At 37.8% G+C, this 15,827-nt stretch overlaps 1 protein-coding gene across 4 annotated transcripts in view; it reads left to right on the top strand.

The window, feature by feature from the left end:
- The window catches only part of col16a1 (collagen, type XVI, alpha 1), a 111,071-nt gene that overhangs the window by 12,042 nt on the left and 83,202 nt on the right, over positions 1 to 15,827 (top strand). For all 4 annotated transcript variants that reach the window (XM_072675940.1, XM_072675941.1, XM_072675942.1 and 1 more), the window contains exons 3-4: positions 4,754 to 4,822; positions 7,096 to 7,213. In XM_072675940.1, the coding sequence (XP_072532041.1) occupies positions 4,754 to 4,822; positions 7,096 to 7,213 (187 nt within the window). The remainder of the gene's footprint in view (positions 1 to 4,753; positions 4,823 to 7,095; positions 7,214 to 15,827) is intronic.

Here is a 15,827-nt window from a genome sequence, read left to right as displayed (position 1 = left end):
AAGCATCCTGACCTTGACTAACGCTCTTGTCTCTGAATGCAATCAAATCCTCACAGCAGTACTCCAAAATCTAGTAGAAAGCCTTAGACAGTTACTCCAACAAAAGCTGGAAAAACTCTTTTATTAGAAGACAAAAAGATAAATGAGCAAGTGACCCAATACTTTTGAGTTTTGTGTATCTCAAGTCCTGAAATCTGTAAATTTGCCTGACTGAAAGCAGTATTATGCAGGAATTGGCATTTCATGCTCCTGGGATCCCCCTACATTCAGGAAGTGCAGGATATGCATTTCTGGACAAGCTGAGAGACAGAACTGTCACTAAAAGCGAAATCATGTGGACTACGGTGGTAAAGTGATATTAAGGATTTTACTCAAATATGACTTTGGTTATGCAGTGTTACACAGTTCTTGCAACAAAAAGTTACACAGTGCAATTTGCAGCATGCTAAAATCAAAGTAGCAACTATATAGACTCTATTTCCCTATTTTTATCCCAATTTCCCCAAATGTATTTGTATAGTGCAACTGGTGTTGTCAGAAAGCAGCTACAGAATCAATAATCAGTAAAAAAACAAGAAATCAACAACATACGAACACATGGAAACCTAAAACCCTCCAGTAAGCAAACCAAATGTGACAATGGTAAGGGAGAAACTCTATCAGAGCTGGAGGAAGAAACCTCAGGAGGAACCAAGACTCACAAGGGGGACCCATCTTCCTCTGGTCTGAACTATTTATAAATTATTGATAAAAGTCACCAAACAACCAAGACTGTTGTACTGCTCAGGTGTGCAGCATAATCTTAATATGTTCATTATAATCAGGGTGTAGTATGACTTAATATAATCATAGTAGTGATGGTAAAAGTAATGAGAGAAAAAAAATTGTGATTTTGACTGTGCTGTTGAGTGCTGGTTTAAAGCAAAAAAAGGTGTGTGGTACTTCCACCAGTAATACAGAGTGTTTCCACAATAGTCTAATTTCTAACCATCTAGAATTCAAGAGTGAACATGTGGATGGGGTGCATTTTTTCCGCATGCTTTTGGCCGCATGGGCCAAAAATGGGCCAAAAATTGGCAGAAAATAGACAAATGTCTGGAGGAAAATCCAGAGATGTTAAGTTTTCATGTTCCACTGTATAAAAGTTCCACTGTTATGTTCTGTTAGCTTTTAGACATGTTCCTCACTACAGCAGGCCACAGGGCTCTTCTCTACCAAAGCAAAATAGGTAAAAACATCTAAGCATCCAAATCGATCTGTACTAAACCACTGCCTTTATTAAAGAACTCTTGAAGAGCCCTTTTGTCAAGAATATAGAATGTCCAGTTTTGATTCCATTAATAGCACAAACAAGCCCTTGTTTGCCTCAGAAACCCTGTCAAATTATCCTGCAAAGTTGTGCCAATACAGCTGATCGGACATTTCTGAAGGCCCTTTTCGCCTCCCCATGCTGTGCTGAGCACCCATTGACCTTCACTGTAATGATTCTTTCCAGCCAGCTATGGAAGTAAACAGCATGTAGCCTGGGACAAATAAAGCCGAGACACTCAATTCACAACCCCCAGGAGTGTGGTATAGAACAAGGTTGAGCAAAGTTCAGACTGAACTCGATTGAGACTCTGTTTTGGATGCATTTGTCCTGTGAAGTTCTTTGCCTGAGTCAGATGAAGGTCATGGTACACCCTCATCAGCTGGCCAAGGCTAGAAATCATCAGAGCTGTTCTGTTCCTAATTGACCTCTTTTTTCTAACTTTTTCTTTTCTAAATTTTGATTCTTTGGAAGCTGAAACTGGCAATTCACAGCCTTATTAGTGGGGGTTTTCCGAGTTTGGATTAGGGTAGACCGTGCTCAGATAAGTTCTTTAAAGTCATTGCCATTGTCATTGCCATCTTTCTGTAGACATTCATACCTTTTATTTGTATTTCTTCTCCAGTAGTTCACTGGAGAAGTTGCTGGCTGTTTGCAAACTTTTGTGTTCAATTAATAGCTCATTCCAGCATGGTCATGTCATGTTCCACACTAGCTTCAGTATCATTATTAGAATATGCAACTACTTGGACACAGTCGTCATTTTTCTTTGTTTAGATTTTCAACTCATGGAAGGTATGTGTGTATTTTCCCACGGAATGCATTTATTGGCCATTTTAAATTGATTGATGTATAACTAGTGCATATGTGACTTTGGTTAGGGTGAAAAATTCTCAGATGTGGTTTAACGAGCCTATTTACAACCCAGTTATTTCACCTATTTACTTTTATGAAGGGCTTTTATGAAGAGCTCTGTTTTCATCAGCTGGTTTAGGGGCCGTGCAACATTGCATAGCATCATCTACCATATTGTACCATTTTTAGCTCTGTAATGCATTGTAATTCTACACACTATATAGTTAGCCAAAGAGACTGTAGCTGGTCAGCTAAGCTTTTAGTACCTGCTCACTTCTCCAGATCTGGCATGACCAGTTATCCCATGACCCTTTTCTGTGGTAATCAAGTTTATTTTCAAGGGAGTGAATGTTGGGGAGAAGAGATGGTAAAAGCCTGTCACCTGCTCACTTCCCTGACTTTTGCTTCCTAATTTTTTCACTAGCTACCGTTCCATAGGCACTGGCACAAGAAAAGAGTCTGGTGCTTGCTTGTCTCAGAAAACCGTCTGAAAGTATCAACAACACCATATTCTACTGACGTGGCTGGTACGTCAGTACGGTTTTAGCATGGATCATTAAGATTTTCCATCACATTTAAATTAAACCTGGAAATATTATACATTAGCCTGTTATCATCACTGTTTCACACAGTGGTCAGTACCATCTATCTGCAGGCCGTAGGGCCCTATTTTAGCGGTCTTAGATGAGCAGTCAACCGCGCACCGCATAGCTTGATTTGAGGCGTGTCAGTGTGTCTTTGCTATCGTTACATAACGACGGGAAAAGTACACCTTGAGTGGCTCCAAGCACACAAAAGCCATGTACTAAGTCTCTTAATTATTCATGGGTGTGTTTTAGGTGTAAAGTGCCATAAACCAGTCAGCGTGTCACTTGCCATTCCCTTTAAGAGCCAGGTGCGGTCAGACTTTGGTGGACTGCTATTTTAATAGGGCAGCTACCTGGAGGTGTCCAATGCTTCTCAGCAGAGGAAACTGACCTGAACTCACTGTTGGATCTGTAGTCTGTTTAATGTTGATGTAAAAGTTTGCATAGCTGCCAAATGGCACTGTGCACTGCTGCATTGGGCACGCGTCTGTGTTGACAATTCACTGCCAAGATAGCAATGAATGTCTGACTGTTGGAGTCTGCCTAAGTTGTTTTCAGTCAGTGGAGAAATACGCCAGTACTCCAGAAATGTACCTGAACACACATCATTTTGAGACCACCACGCCCATCGGCGTAGATATATCCGTAAGCAGCGCTGCTATTTAAACAATGCAGGCGGAAGGCGTGAAAATAGACTGTTGCCGGGGTGTAAGATAGCAATGAGCATCACGACACGCCTTGCACAGGGTGTAAGATATGGCCCTCATCCCTTTTGCTGGAGCTAATGTAACCTCCTCTTCCTTCTTCTTCCTCTTCGTTTAACTTTCCATGGTTCCCTCAGGAACCCCTCAGCCTGCAGGCTCCCCGCTTCCTCCCTGACAGCGGCGCATCTTAATTTCGCCTTCCGCATTTTTTTTTTTTTTGGAAAGCAGAGCTTTGTAGAAATGTGAAGAGACAGGATTTAGTCGGGTATTGTTTGACTTCAAAAAACTTAAAATGTGAGAAAAATGTGTGATGAATTCTTTGTCTGTCAGATAAGTTTTTTTTTAGTTCAAGAGAGATTTCCCCCTCATCTGAGGTTGCTGAGTCGGCTGAGGAGAGATTCGAGCGTCTCAAGTCTAGAAGGAGATTTATAGGACTTGACAGGAACCTGCGTAGGTTGGAGGGGGTTGGAAGGCATCTCTTATCTGCCCCCCCGTCTCTCTTTCTCCCTTTCATTATTCCTTCACTCTCTCTTTCCCATTGGAAAAGCCTCGCCAAACTGCTTGCCTCTCGCTGGTACTGCTTCAGCCTTTCACGTTCATCTGATCTTTGAAACATCTAAGTGACAGCAGCACTCAGAGCATTTTGGTGCTTACTCGCTAGTGCTTGCTGACTGATGGACAGGGCTTTGAGCAGATCAAACAGCGCTGATTAAAAAGCCCTCTGGTCTCAGACACATTGGGCAGACGTACTGTTGAAGAGATGGAGGAATCAAGTGGTTTACAAACAAGCCATTCTCTTGAAATGCAAATTCTAGACTTCTACTGACCTGCAGTGTGTAACCTCTGGTTGTTCCATTCCTTAATGCTAATGTGACATCCATATTCATAGAATTTGTAGCGATGTTCAACCTTCTCTGAGGTGATACCTTGCCTAGCCTGATGACAGACAGCACTTTGCACCACAGTCGTGAGTGGCAGCATGAGTAGCTCCATCATATGACGTCCACCAGTCAATGAAACGTCAGGCCAGCTGTCAGAGGCCTTGTCTCTGGGTTATGGAGTGATTCTCACAGACAGACTGTTTTTTTTTTTAACTCCTTATCTGAGGTGGCGCCTGTCTCCACCAGATGAGCTTTGATCACCTCTACACTTTTGCCCTTTTGCTCAGGTGCAACATTTGACAGAGCTGTCCTTGGCTAGATACTCAACTTGTTCTTTGGTAAAAACTTTTACTGTAGAAGTTCTAAGGCGTGGGTGTGCTCCAAATTACAAATCTGTCTGTCTGTTTCTTCTGATAGGTACAGCCTGCCCGTCCCTACAGGTTGAAGAGTGGAAGTTTCCTCAGACGGCCAGACACAACATTTCTGGTACAGTGATCTTATTATTATTATTGTATAAAAGCCTCTAGGGCTGAGTAAGGCAAGGAAAGTTAAAGTAAGTTCCTTGAAATTTAAAAGGCTTTACATAAAAACCGCCTGTAAGGTGTCAATCACCTAAACTTAGTTGATTTCCCAGACCAAGATCAATGGTAATCTTAGACTGAATGGATTTCAAGGGGAAGGAAGTCCAAAACTAGGCTTAAATCTTAAGACCCTTTATGGTAAAGTTGGTCCACATTTTATTCAGTTCCTTACTCTTAATACAAGTACACTAATGTGACAAATCAGTTTCATAGGGTCTAAAATAGAACCTTGGGGGACTTAAAATATACGAAACTAGATAATTACCAAATAATTCATAAAAAATAGTATATGACAATAATAATGTGAATAATTACCCTAGGTTGTACAGGGTTATCTATGTCTGGGAATCCAGCCATTTTACTTTTCTTACAATTATTCAGTAATAACATGGATAACAATGCAAAGTAATTCTAGTTATTCTTTATTAGTTATTCTTGATTCATAGGAGTTCCAAATTCAAGTCTAGAACCAACAGGTTAAACCTAGTATAACCAATATAGCTTAACCTCATTTCTGGCACTTTGAGTGATGCAGATCACATGAGGCTTTTCATTAGATGAACTGCAGCTGTTATACCTCCAAGTGAGAGAGTTGATGAAGCATAGGATAATACCAGCACCCTAAGTGAAGAGCATCCTCACTGAAATATACTTTAACGTAAATCAGTATTTAAGATAATAATATTAGCATTTAGCCTCCATGTGAGTTAATTTAACATTCATTGGATCACAAATATAAAAACAACAAGTGCAATAGAAAAATGCAATAGAGTATAAAGACAATAACAGTAATTATTTACACAAAGTAATTTTCCATAATGTAGGAAATGATTAATGGTTATAGTTGGCAGTTGGATCTTTGGCTGTTGGCATGCATGTTGTTTAAACTCCGGCTCCAGGCTTGTTCTAGACCTGTAAGCTGTAACTGCATCCTTAGCTAATGTTTTTAAAGATTTATTGAATTATCATATGTATATCCCTGCAGAGACCTACAACTACCCTAGTTTTGTGATCTACTACATTACCTGGTGTAATTGATGTTGCGCTGTGGTCTAATCTAAGGCCTTCTAATGTTGTTCTTACAGAAGTACATGCTTTTAATGTTTTTAATCTAAGCCCCCCCACTAGGGACAAAAAAAGTAATTGAACTAACATCTAAAATATCCTTGAAGAATTTCCCGGAAAATGTGAGGTGTGGAACCGCTGTTATTATGTAGGTCCTGCAGGATTCCTCTCTGGATGTTATTTAAAGTTATAGTCTTTTATTTAAAAAATGCTGTAAAAAGATTTCTGCATTTTATAATCTTCATCATAAAAAATAAGCTAACAGAATATTTATAGTTAAACTTCTTTACGTAGTAATCTTAGCTGTTTTTCTTTGTTTGTATGTTTCAATCTGCTACACACCAGAATACATTTTAAGGTGGTTCATTTAATAGTTCATGTTTTTGGAAATATCAAAATGTTAATGATCAATGATTTTATGCTGTAATAGTAAAAAATTATCTGCATCTGTATATATGGATGAATATTAATTTCAATTATAACGTAATTGTTGATGTTCTTCAGCTTTCTCCGTCATTTTAGAATGACCTACATTCTAAAATGTTCATCGTTTTTGAAGTTTCCTGCCAATTATTTGAAGCCTGTAATGTACATTTTGTACATAGCTCTTAAATGTGTTACATTATATTATTGTAATCACTGATTTCAGGCTGTATGCACATATGTAAAAGTGACTTCACTGTTTCCAGAAGTTTGTCAATGTTTCTAGTTAACCTAATTTGAATAATTTTACCCAGATATTGTGATTTTCAATAATAACCAAATCATAAATTTGATCTGTTTTTGTTTGTTTACTTTGGTTTTATATTTTCTTTAGAAGAATGTATTGTCTGTAGGTGTTTGATTCTCTGTAGATTTGTCATGAAAAGACTATAGCTGTACATGAAGCTCTTAAAATATAAGCCCTGTTCCCTGGAGGGAAATGCTGCAGAAACACTCAGTATTATAAGGTTCTGTCTTATGAGATCGTACTCTGATCTTTTTTTGAGTTAAAGTCCTTACTGCTGCAGCTGAGCTTCTGCTGTGACACACTGTGTGGTGTGTGTGGCACCTGGTAGATGGCTGATTGATTAGCCTGCTGGATGCTTAATGAATTGATCGATTGATTCACAGGTTTCAATCTGGTGCGGCGCTTCTCCTTGCTGAAGAACAGTGAAGTAAAGAAGGTTCGTAACCCACGAGGCCCCGTCATCCTCCGCCTTGGAAAAGTCCGCCTCATCCAGCCCACTGAGTAAGCCTTTATCCTCCCTCTCTTTTTCCCTCTCCCCATCTTTCTAAAATCTTTCATCAATCATCTCTCTACTTAAAGTTACCATTCACAAACACAGGAAAGGAAACTTTCCCTCAGATTCTGTTCTCTGTCCAGTCACTTACTCTAGTTAAGAGAATAGGCTTGTGTGGTATGGGTGAAATGCAGTGTCTACCTTGTTAGATATTGTAGTTTAGGGTACAATCAGAATGCATGTGCAATGCCTTTATTAAGATCTTGCTAGTAGCTGGTAATGAATACTTATCTGCCTACACTCTTTGGGTGAAGCCATAAAGGAACAGATTTTGGTTCCATGAAGAACTATGTTTGTATGAGAAATGTGTGAGGTTGAAGAAGCACATTTACTTGATGTAAAGGTTCTCTACCAAATTAAAAGGTTCTCCATACTCACATTTTTTCTACAAACTTGTTTGCAGTTCCTCCACACTACTTTATTATACAATAATTAAGGTAAATTAGGCATTACCCAGAGCACCTTTATTTGTGTATTATGCACATTTACGCACAAAACTAATTCATATGATTAATATTCAACTAATGTTTTGCTAAAACAACCTAGGAGCAATTCTCCTAAGCATAGCTCATGCAACATCTGAACAACTTTCTAAGTAAACACAAAGCTAGTGCTTATGGTAATCTAATTTCGTGATGAATGGACCAATAGAATTGCTCCACAAATGCTTAGAATTAATTATTTTTACTTTGACTTCCACTGGAGAAGGTTTTATTAGGGGAAACTATTCAAGTTTTAAAGCTTAATTAACTAAAAGTTTGCGTGAAGGTCCGTTATGCATTGAGGGACATATTTAATAAAATATTAATATTATATTTCTGAAATACTTTTTATGTTTGATGGATTATACCCAGGAAACTGGAATTAGGAATGTCAAATAAGTACTTGTTTGGAAGTTTGATATCAGCTTGTTTTAAAAAAAAAAAAATTCTAGGTGCCCCCCCCTTACATCACTTCCTGCTAGAACATATACAGTCGATGGATTTTTATAACTCACAGAAGAATTAAAAAAGAAAAATCAGTATACCAGAGCAAAATCAGCAATGTTTTCACAGGTACACTATACTGCCAAAAGTATTCCCTCACCCATCCATATAATTGAATTTTTGGTGTTCTAATTCCATGGCCACAGGTGTATAAAACCAAGCACTTAGGCATGCAGACTGCTTCTACAAACATTTGTGAAATAATGTGAAAGAAATCTTTCTGGGTCTGGATTTGGCGGTTGTCAAGAGAACGGTACTTGTCTGACTGCATTGTGCCAAGTGTAAAGTTTGGTGGAGGGGGGATTATGGTGTGGGGTTGTTTTTTTTTAGGAGTTTGGTTCTGCCCTTTAGTTCCAGTGAAAGGAACTTGTAATGCTTCAGCATACAGAGAGATTTTGGTCAATTTCATGCTCCCAACTTTGCAGGAACAATTTGGGGATGACCATTTCCTGTTCCAACATGACTGCGCATCAGTGCACAAAGCAAGGTCCATAAAGACATGAATGAGCGAGTTTGGTGTAGAAGAACTTGATGGGCCTGACCTCAACCCAATAGAACACCTTTGGGATGAATTAGAGCAGAGACTGTGAGCCATGCCTTCTTGTCCAACATTAGTGTCTGACCTCACAAATGCGCTTCTAGGAGAATGGTCATAAATTCCCATAAACACTAAACTCCTTCCACCTTGTGGAAAGCCTTTCCAGAAGAGTTGAAGCTGTTATAGCTTCAAAGGGTGACCCAACATCATATTAAACCCAAAGGATTAAAAACAGAATGGCACGCAAGTTCATATGCGTGCAAAGGCAGACGAGCGAATACTTTTGGAAATATAGTGTACCTCGAAAAAACACCAGTGGTGAATGTTATAGTGTATTATCTGGGATTTCTTTCTGTTGTCATTCACTCAAAGATACTGTCTTTAAGAGTTAAAGTTACAAAGGCAAAGCCTGCCATAACATATAAACCATAGAACTGAACTAGTGATGCACTGTCTTACCAGTTTACTGAAAATATACATAGTTCATGTGAGGTCTGCTTAGGTAAGACTTGTATATAAGGTCATGATGTTTATTACCTCAATTATTATGTTTAATACCTCAATTATTGCTTAATAAAGTAGAAATGGATAACCAGTTAATCATTTAATGACATTGAGCACCAAAACACCTATATATCGTTTTAGAAAGAACAGTTCAAAATGCATAAATACATAAACAATAAATACATTTACACAAAACTATAAAATATATATATTGTTTTGTGTAAATGTATTTATTGTTTATGTATTTTGAACTGTTCTTTCTAAACAGTACCAAGCCAATGACACTAAAAGAGTAGAATAAAAGAGAATTTTGTAATAGAAAATAATCTATGCTATACTATATTGCTCATTATCTATGAAAACTGTATCAGGCACTATTGATGTTTGCCAGTATATTCACCTGCAATTCCTTCATGTAGTGCACACATTACTGTAGCTGTACAAAACTACCTGGAACTACTGTACATCATAGCCAAAGTATTAGCAACAGGCCAGTACAAGCCCCAGCTCTTCTTAAAAACCTCTACTGAAATGCCTACCCACTACAACTGAATGCAGATTAAGGCATTATGCCTCAAGCATGGAAAAAAAATTAAAATGCCACTTCCAGCTGGAGTTTGACTCATTAGCTACACTCTGTCCATTAGTCTGCATCCGAATATCTGACTAGCACCCACACATTTTCTGCTTCCATGCAGCTAGGGTGGTAAAACTTTTATTAACAATAACTCTAAGTACCCATGGTCATTGTGTGTGTGACCATAAACCACTGCATAAACCAATCCCTTTAATGACCACACTTTTATGTGACCCTGCATTTTTTCTCCATTTTCTAGCGATATTTTGAATCCCCGTCAGTGTTCTTGAGGCGGGGTTTCTTTTCTGGAGATTGGTATTGTATTTTTTTGTTCTCAGACATAACAGGAAAGGTGGAACTTTTGCCAAGTGGGTCAGATAAGTAGCACAGTCTGATGAGGCCGGCGTTTACCCTTGTTGTGCTCATTTAATCCCTAGACTTGGAATTTGATGCTGTTGTTTTGCTGTTTTCTGTAATTGCATTTCATTCTGTAGTGAGTTTTGTAATGAACTACCTTTGGCATTTATCTTTTAAACCACTTTGAGTCTATACCTTTTTGTTGTTGTTGTTCAGAAAAGCCAAAATACAGTAAAATACTTTTACTGTAAAGTATTAGTAATGTAATCTAAGTTCTTTTGAGGAATAGTTATCAATTATTAATAAAAGCAAAGCAACAAACAAACACTTATGAGATACTAACCATGCATACTATTTCAGACTTTCCTAAATATGTCCCAAAATGAGAAACAATGAAACCATTCAAATAACTTAACTAAATGAATATTAAACACTTTACGGAACACTTTTAGACAATTTGATCTGCCCTTTGTTTACTTTGACTTTCACTGAAAAAGGTTTTTTGCATGACAGTGACAAACCTGCTGTAAATGAATCTGTTTACTAATAGAGAATGACCAGTTGTTAAAATATGCATTTTCATTATCATGCAGATTTCTAATTATGGATGTCACAATACCAGAATTATTATTTAGATAATGATATCAAGTATACTATTATTATCTTTTTTGTCAAATGATAGTGGCAAAAAGTAGGACTTTATTTTAAATTTATCAGATTAAATAGTAAAATATTTGGGTTTTTAAAGCTTACTTGACTCAAATTAATGAAATAAAATTATTGTTAGATATGCTAATTAGCACATTTCTGCTTATTCAGCAGGCACAATTTGATTTCCCTGTAGACTTACAAGAGAAATGAAGACACCACAAGTGGTTCTTGGCTTGGATGTAATGTTTTGATATAGAACCTTTACAATATGTTGAGGCTCTTCACACATCTCATTAATAACAAACCATTAATTGGTTTTAAATAACAAACCATTAATTGGCATTAATTGTTTTGGAATTTGTTATATATATATATATATTATACATGAAATGTATATTTAAATTTTTGAACATTGGAGTGTTGAACTGTTTGACACATTGCCGTATTGAACAAGTACTTGTTCAGAGTGCAGCTCTGTTTCCAAAGAATGATTGCTGTAATATTTTTTTTTAAAGCAGTTTAAATGAGTCATAACTGCACCCTCTAATGGTTAAAAGCATCATCCTCCCCAAATCTGCTGTACATATATCATACCATTTGGACTGCAGGACAGCTGTGTCCTTAGATGACTGAGAATGGAAGATTCAAGATGGACTGAGCATCTCCCAGCGAGAACAGCAGGAGAAAAAATCAGGGTTTCATCCATTGCTTGTTTTCCTGTATGCATTTGAGTGTGTGGCTAAGCTCTAAACTGCCCCCTCTCCTCTTTTCGTTCTGAGATGAAGGCTGTCCTCTGGCTGACTCTTTGGACAAAGCTTTTAAACAGCTGTAAATAAATAAGCAGCCGAAGAGAGCCGAAGCAAATGCTTATTGCTTTGGTTTTTGTTGTATTACGTTGGATGTTGATGCAGCTTTTTTAGACGAGCCGGACGGAGAGTGGTAATAGAATCTTCTATAACAGGCCTCAGGGCATGTGCATGCACGGCTGTAAAATGCTTACGTATGAGAGTGACGGAGGGTTCATTCACCAGCCGTGACATCGTGCAGGACACACACTGCAGTAACTGTATTTGCAGGTCTGTATATTTAGATATGGAAGGCTAGCATGTCAGACTCTGATATGGCTGCTTTAAGGCTGCTTTGTATTATGTTGACCCAATACTGCTGATACTAGCCGGATCAGACAAAGCCTGTTTACCTGTGGCTCACTGTTAGTGGATTTGCTGTCATGGGAAAATGCTCTTCACTTCTGGTCATGGTAAAATAAATAAATAAATACTATATGTATTAGAAAAAAAATGGTGTGAAAAAATATTTGCTCCTTTGCTTTTTATATTATCTGCTAAATGTCACACTGACATTTTAGATCTTCAAATAAAATGTATTATTCGACTAAGAGAAATAATAACAACGTATAAAACATAACACACATTTGTAAAACTGTTAAAAGTAAGTAAAAATTTTAGGGCTATGCATTGGCCAGAACCGTCAATCATGTTACAGGTGATTAATTCAAGATATTATGATAAACTGCAGTACTGTAAACAACACATCTGAAGACTGAAGAGTACAACGCTGCCATCTAGTGGTTGGGGTTTAAACACAACACCAAATGAACCACTGTCTGCCACAAATCTTTGCATGTGGACTATTTATTACGAATTAATACAGTATTGCAGAACATAATAACATCATACATTGATAAATATACATTATCTCACATCCCTATTTCATTTAAGGAGCAAAAGTGTCCAGCATGCAAATCACCTGTGTAGAACAAACAGTTGCTCACGCAACCAAACTGACAATCCTAACCAAATTAAATAGCTGCTGAGATCCTGTTGATTTGATAAGAGCCAGGCTTGAATACACACAGCCCTGCTAAGTGTAGACATCATTCATGTTCAAATCAAAATCAAATAAAATCAAATCCAATTTTATTTGTCACATACATAGTCATACACAGTATAACTTGCAGTGAAATGCTTTTATGACAGTCTGCCCACATCAAAGCTATACAATAAAGATCTACATTTAAACTTAACTAAACCTTAACTTAATGAAGTAAAGTGCAAAAGTGCAAAATAAAAAAAATAAAAAAAATAGAATAAGTTACATTTAAGTTAAAAAATAAAATATAAAAATATGAAAATATAGAAATATAGAAATATAAGCAAAAAAAAAAATAAAAATACAAATATATATACACAGATGTTGAAGTTTACTGTCAGAGTGAAGTAGTACAAGCATGTTGCACCATGATCAAAAGAGAATCTAGTAAAGATGAGAGACTAGCTGTTAAAATAAATCAGTACAAATGGTTTAAATACCATTATCTACCATTTAAGAACATTTTCTACAGTTTGAAAACTTTTGAGACACTAGTGAATCCTCCCAGGACTGACTGTCCTGACAAAATGTTCCCAAGGGCGCAGCAGCAGCTTATCTGGCAAGTCACCAGTGCTTCTAGAAGAGCATCCATGAATGCAGGTTCTTTCTAGCCTCTCCGAAAGTGAGTTTTCATTACTCCACAGTAATAAAGTGACTGGCCATGCATGAGAAAGCAGCTAGCCAGAAATTTTTGTTTACCAAGAGAAATGTCAATTTTTGCACCTAGGCAATCCTTAAAGCCCCTGGGAACATATTTTGATATATTGATTTTTAAAAAATATAATATAAATAAACTACATATTACATAAAGCTTTCAGCAAAGTTTAAATAGAAATATAAAGCAAAAATATGACAAAACTCCAAAATTCACTCATCACCACTTCTCCGACCTCTCACTCTGGACATGGTGTTAATATTGTAATAATTGTTTGTGACTGTCAGTGTTCTATTACTGCCGCACACAAAATGTTACAGATTTTACTGGTTTACTAAAGCTTTGTTATGTGTAACCGAGTTTCCCGTTGTCCTTTCTGTCTGGCACCTGTTGCCTCTCCGCTTCTCTGATTAGGTGGGCTCCTAAGCGCTCTGCCAGTAGGGCGTAGAACGGCTGGGTGGTGTGCAGCGGATCTCCCTGGCTACCGTGCTGCATTGGGACTTGGCACCAATGCGTTAACTTCTGCTGTTAAGCGGGGATGCAACTGGCACGGGACAATGGGGGCAGCTTTACCTCACCTAGTTTAGCTTAGCTTAACTAGCTTAGTTTAGTTAGTTAAGCTCTCTCTAGGTTGCTTAGGCAGAGCCTGTTAAGTTTGTGATTGGTCACAAGCATCCTGGCATAAACCTGACCCACGTTTAGGACCTTCTCTTCTACATTGGGAAGAGATCAGTACTGGTGAAATGCAGCACACATTGATTAGACTTTAGAAAGCTGTTCATAAGACATACTTTGTACATTTACATTAACCTAATTAGAAAGAAAACTAATGGTTTGTTGACAGATAAGTCAAAGTGTAAAGATACTAGTTTATTTCACAACGTCATATCAACATTTAAACATGATGATGGTAGTGGGATGCTGGGGGAATGTGTTGCTGCTTCGGGAGTAACAGTTTGCTGTTATTGAAAGAACCATGATTTCAAAGATTCTGTTCATGAGCTGAGGGGAAAATGTAATCAGTTTTTCCAGCAGATACAATGATCCAAAACAGGAAAGCAAATCTACATCTGAATGACTATAAATTAATGTTTGGGAGTGGCCCAGACAAAGTCCTGACTTGAACCCAGGAAAGATTCTTTGGCAGGACCTCAAACAAAAAGTTCATTCTAAGAAGCTTAGCAGTATATCTGTATGAGAGCAGTTCTGCCAAGACAAGTGGGCTCAAACACCTCCACAACAGTATGAAAAGCTGGAAATGCTAGCAGTTTGCAATTGCTGAATCTTCTGCTAATATGTTAGTCGTTTTAGAAGACGGTTGCTTTTTACACAAGTGATCCACATGTCTCATAACTATGCTCCAAAATTCTATATGCCACTTTTCATAGTAAAGATGCATAATAAAGAGACGCTAGCGCTGGCAGCGCTGTGCTCTAACTGTAGAGCAACTGTTAAACTGCAAACTGTAAAACTGTACATTTTCTACAAAATCTATTGTAGTATCTTGTTAAAGCCACACTATGGGTAACTTTCACGAGTCGTATTTGTGTAGAATTCTGTTGTATTACTCCACCCCTCAGTCCATATGCTTCTTTCACTACAGATCTCTTAGCTTGTCCAGGAACGCCTGTGTAAAGCATTGCTTGGCTCAAAGTGAAAATTCCACTTCCCGACTGTAGGGGGGAGCTTAGGGGGGACACATTTCGCTGTACATATTACAGTGACAAATATGTGCACCTTTACAATCTACAAATACAATAGAATAGAACTGCCTGACATTTACATTCTGTCAAAAACTGAATTTAACAACTGCAAAAATGGAGATTTGGAGGATGTGTGAAATGTGTGAAAATGTGTGATGATGTTGAAGTGTGTGAAGTTTCCCTTTACACATCACAATACAGAGACTGGTTGTGAACACTTACCTGAGACTGATGTATCCTTGCTTTGGGGAACAAACAGAACTGATTGGTTTCACCTGTGATTTACTTACCTGGGTGAGTCCACCCTCTGTAGTGGAGGAGGGAAGGACAGAACATGGGCTAAGAAATGTACACTCTGTTAGAAATATGTTTAAATGATGTCAAGAATGTAAAAATGATCTAGTAAGAAGGAACATTAATATTTACTGTTACTTTTACTTGTTTTTAACCCAAGCCAGTAATGGTATATTCTAGGGGAGGAGCACCACAAATATAAGCAGCGTTACTGGAGGGTACGGGAGGTCCCTTCTTGCAGCATGGTAGAAGAGTGGAGGTGACTGAGTGAACAACCTGTATGACTTTGCAGTCATTGGTTGATTTTTTAGTTGTAGAGACTGTTTTGTTTCGTCTTCGGTTTGTTTTATGTCTGTAAATAAAGGTGAGAAGAACCGCTGTATGAATTCCAGTTACATAGACCATTT

The sequence above is a fragment of the Salminus brasiliensis genome, chromosome 3 (assembly GCF_030463535.1).
Source record: "Salminus brasiliensis chromosome 3, fSalBra1.hap2, whole genome shotgun sequence".
NCBI classification, from domain to species: Eukaryota; Metazoa; Chordata; class Actinopteri; order Characiformes; family Bryconidae; genus Salminus; species Salminus brasiliensis.
The sequence above is the reverse complement of the archived record's forward strand: the minus strand, read 5'-3'. Positions and strand labels throughout refer to the sequence as shown.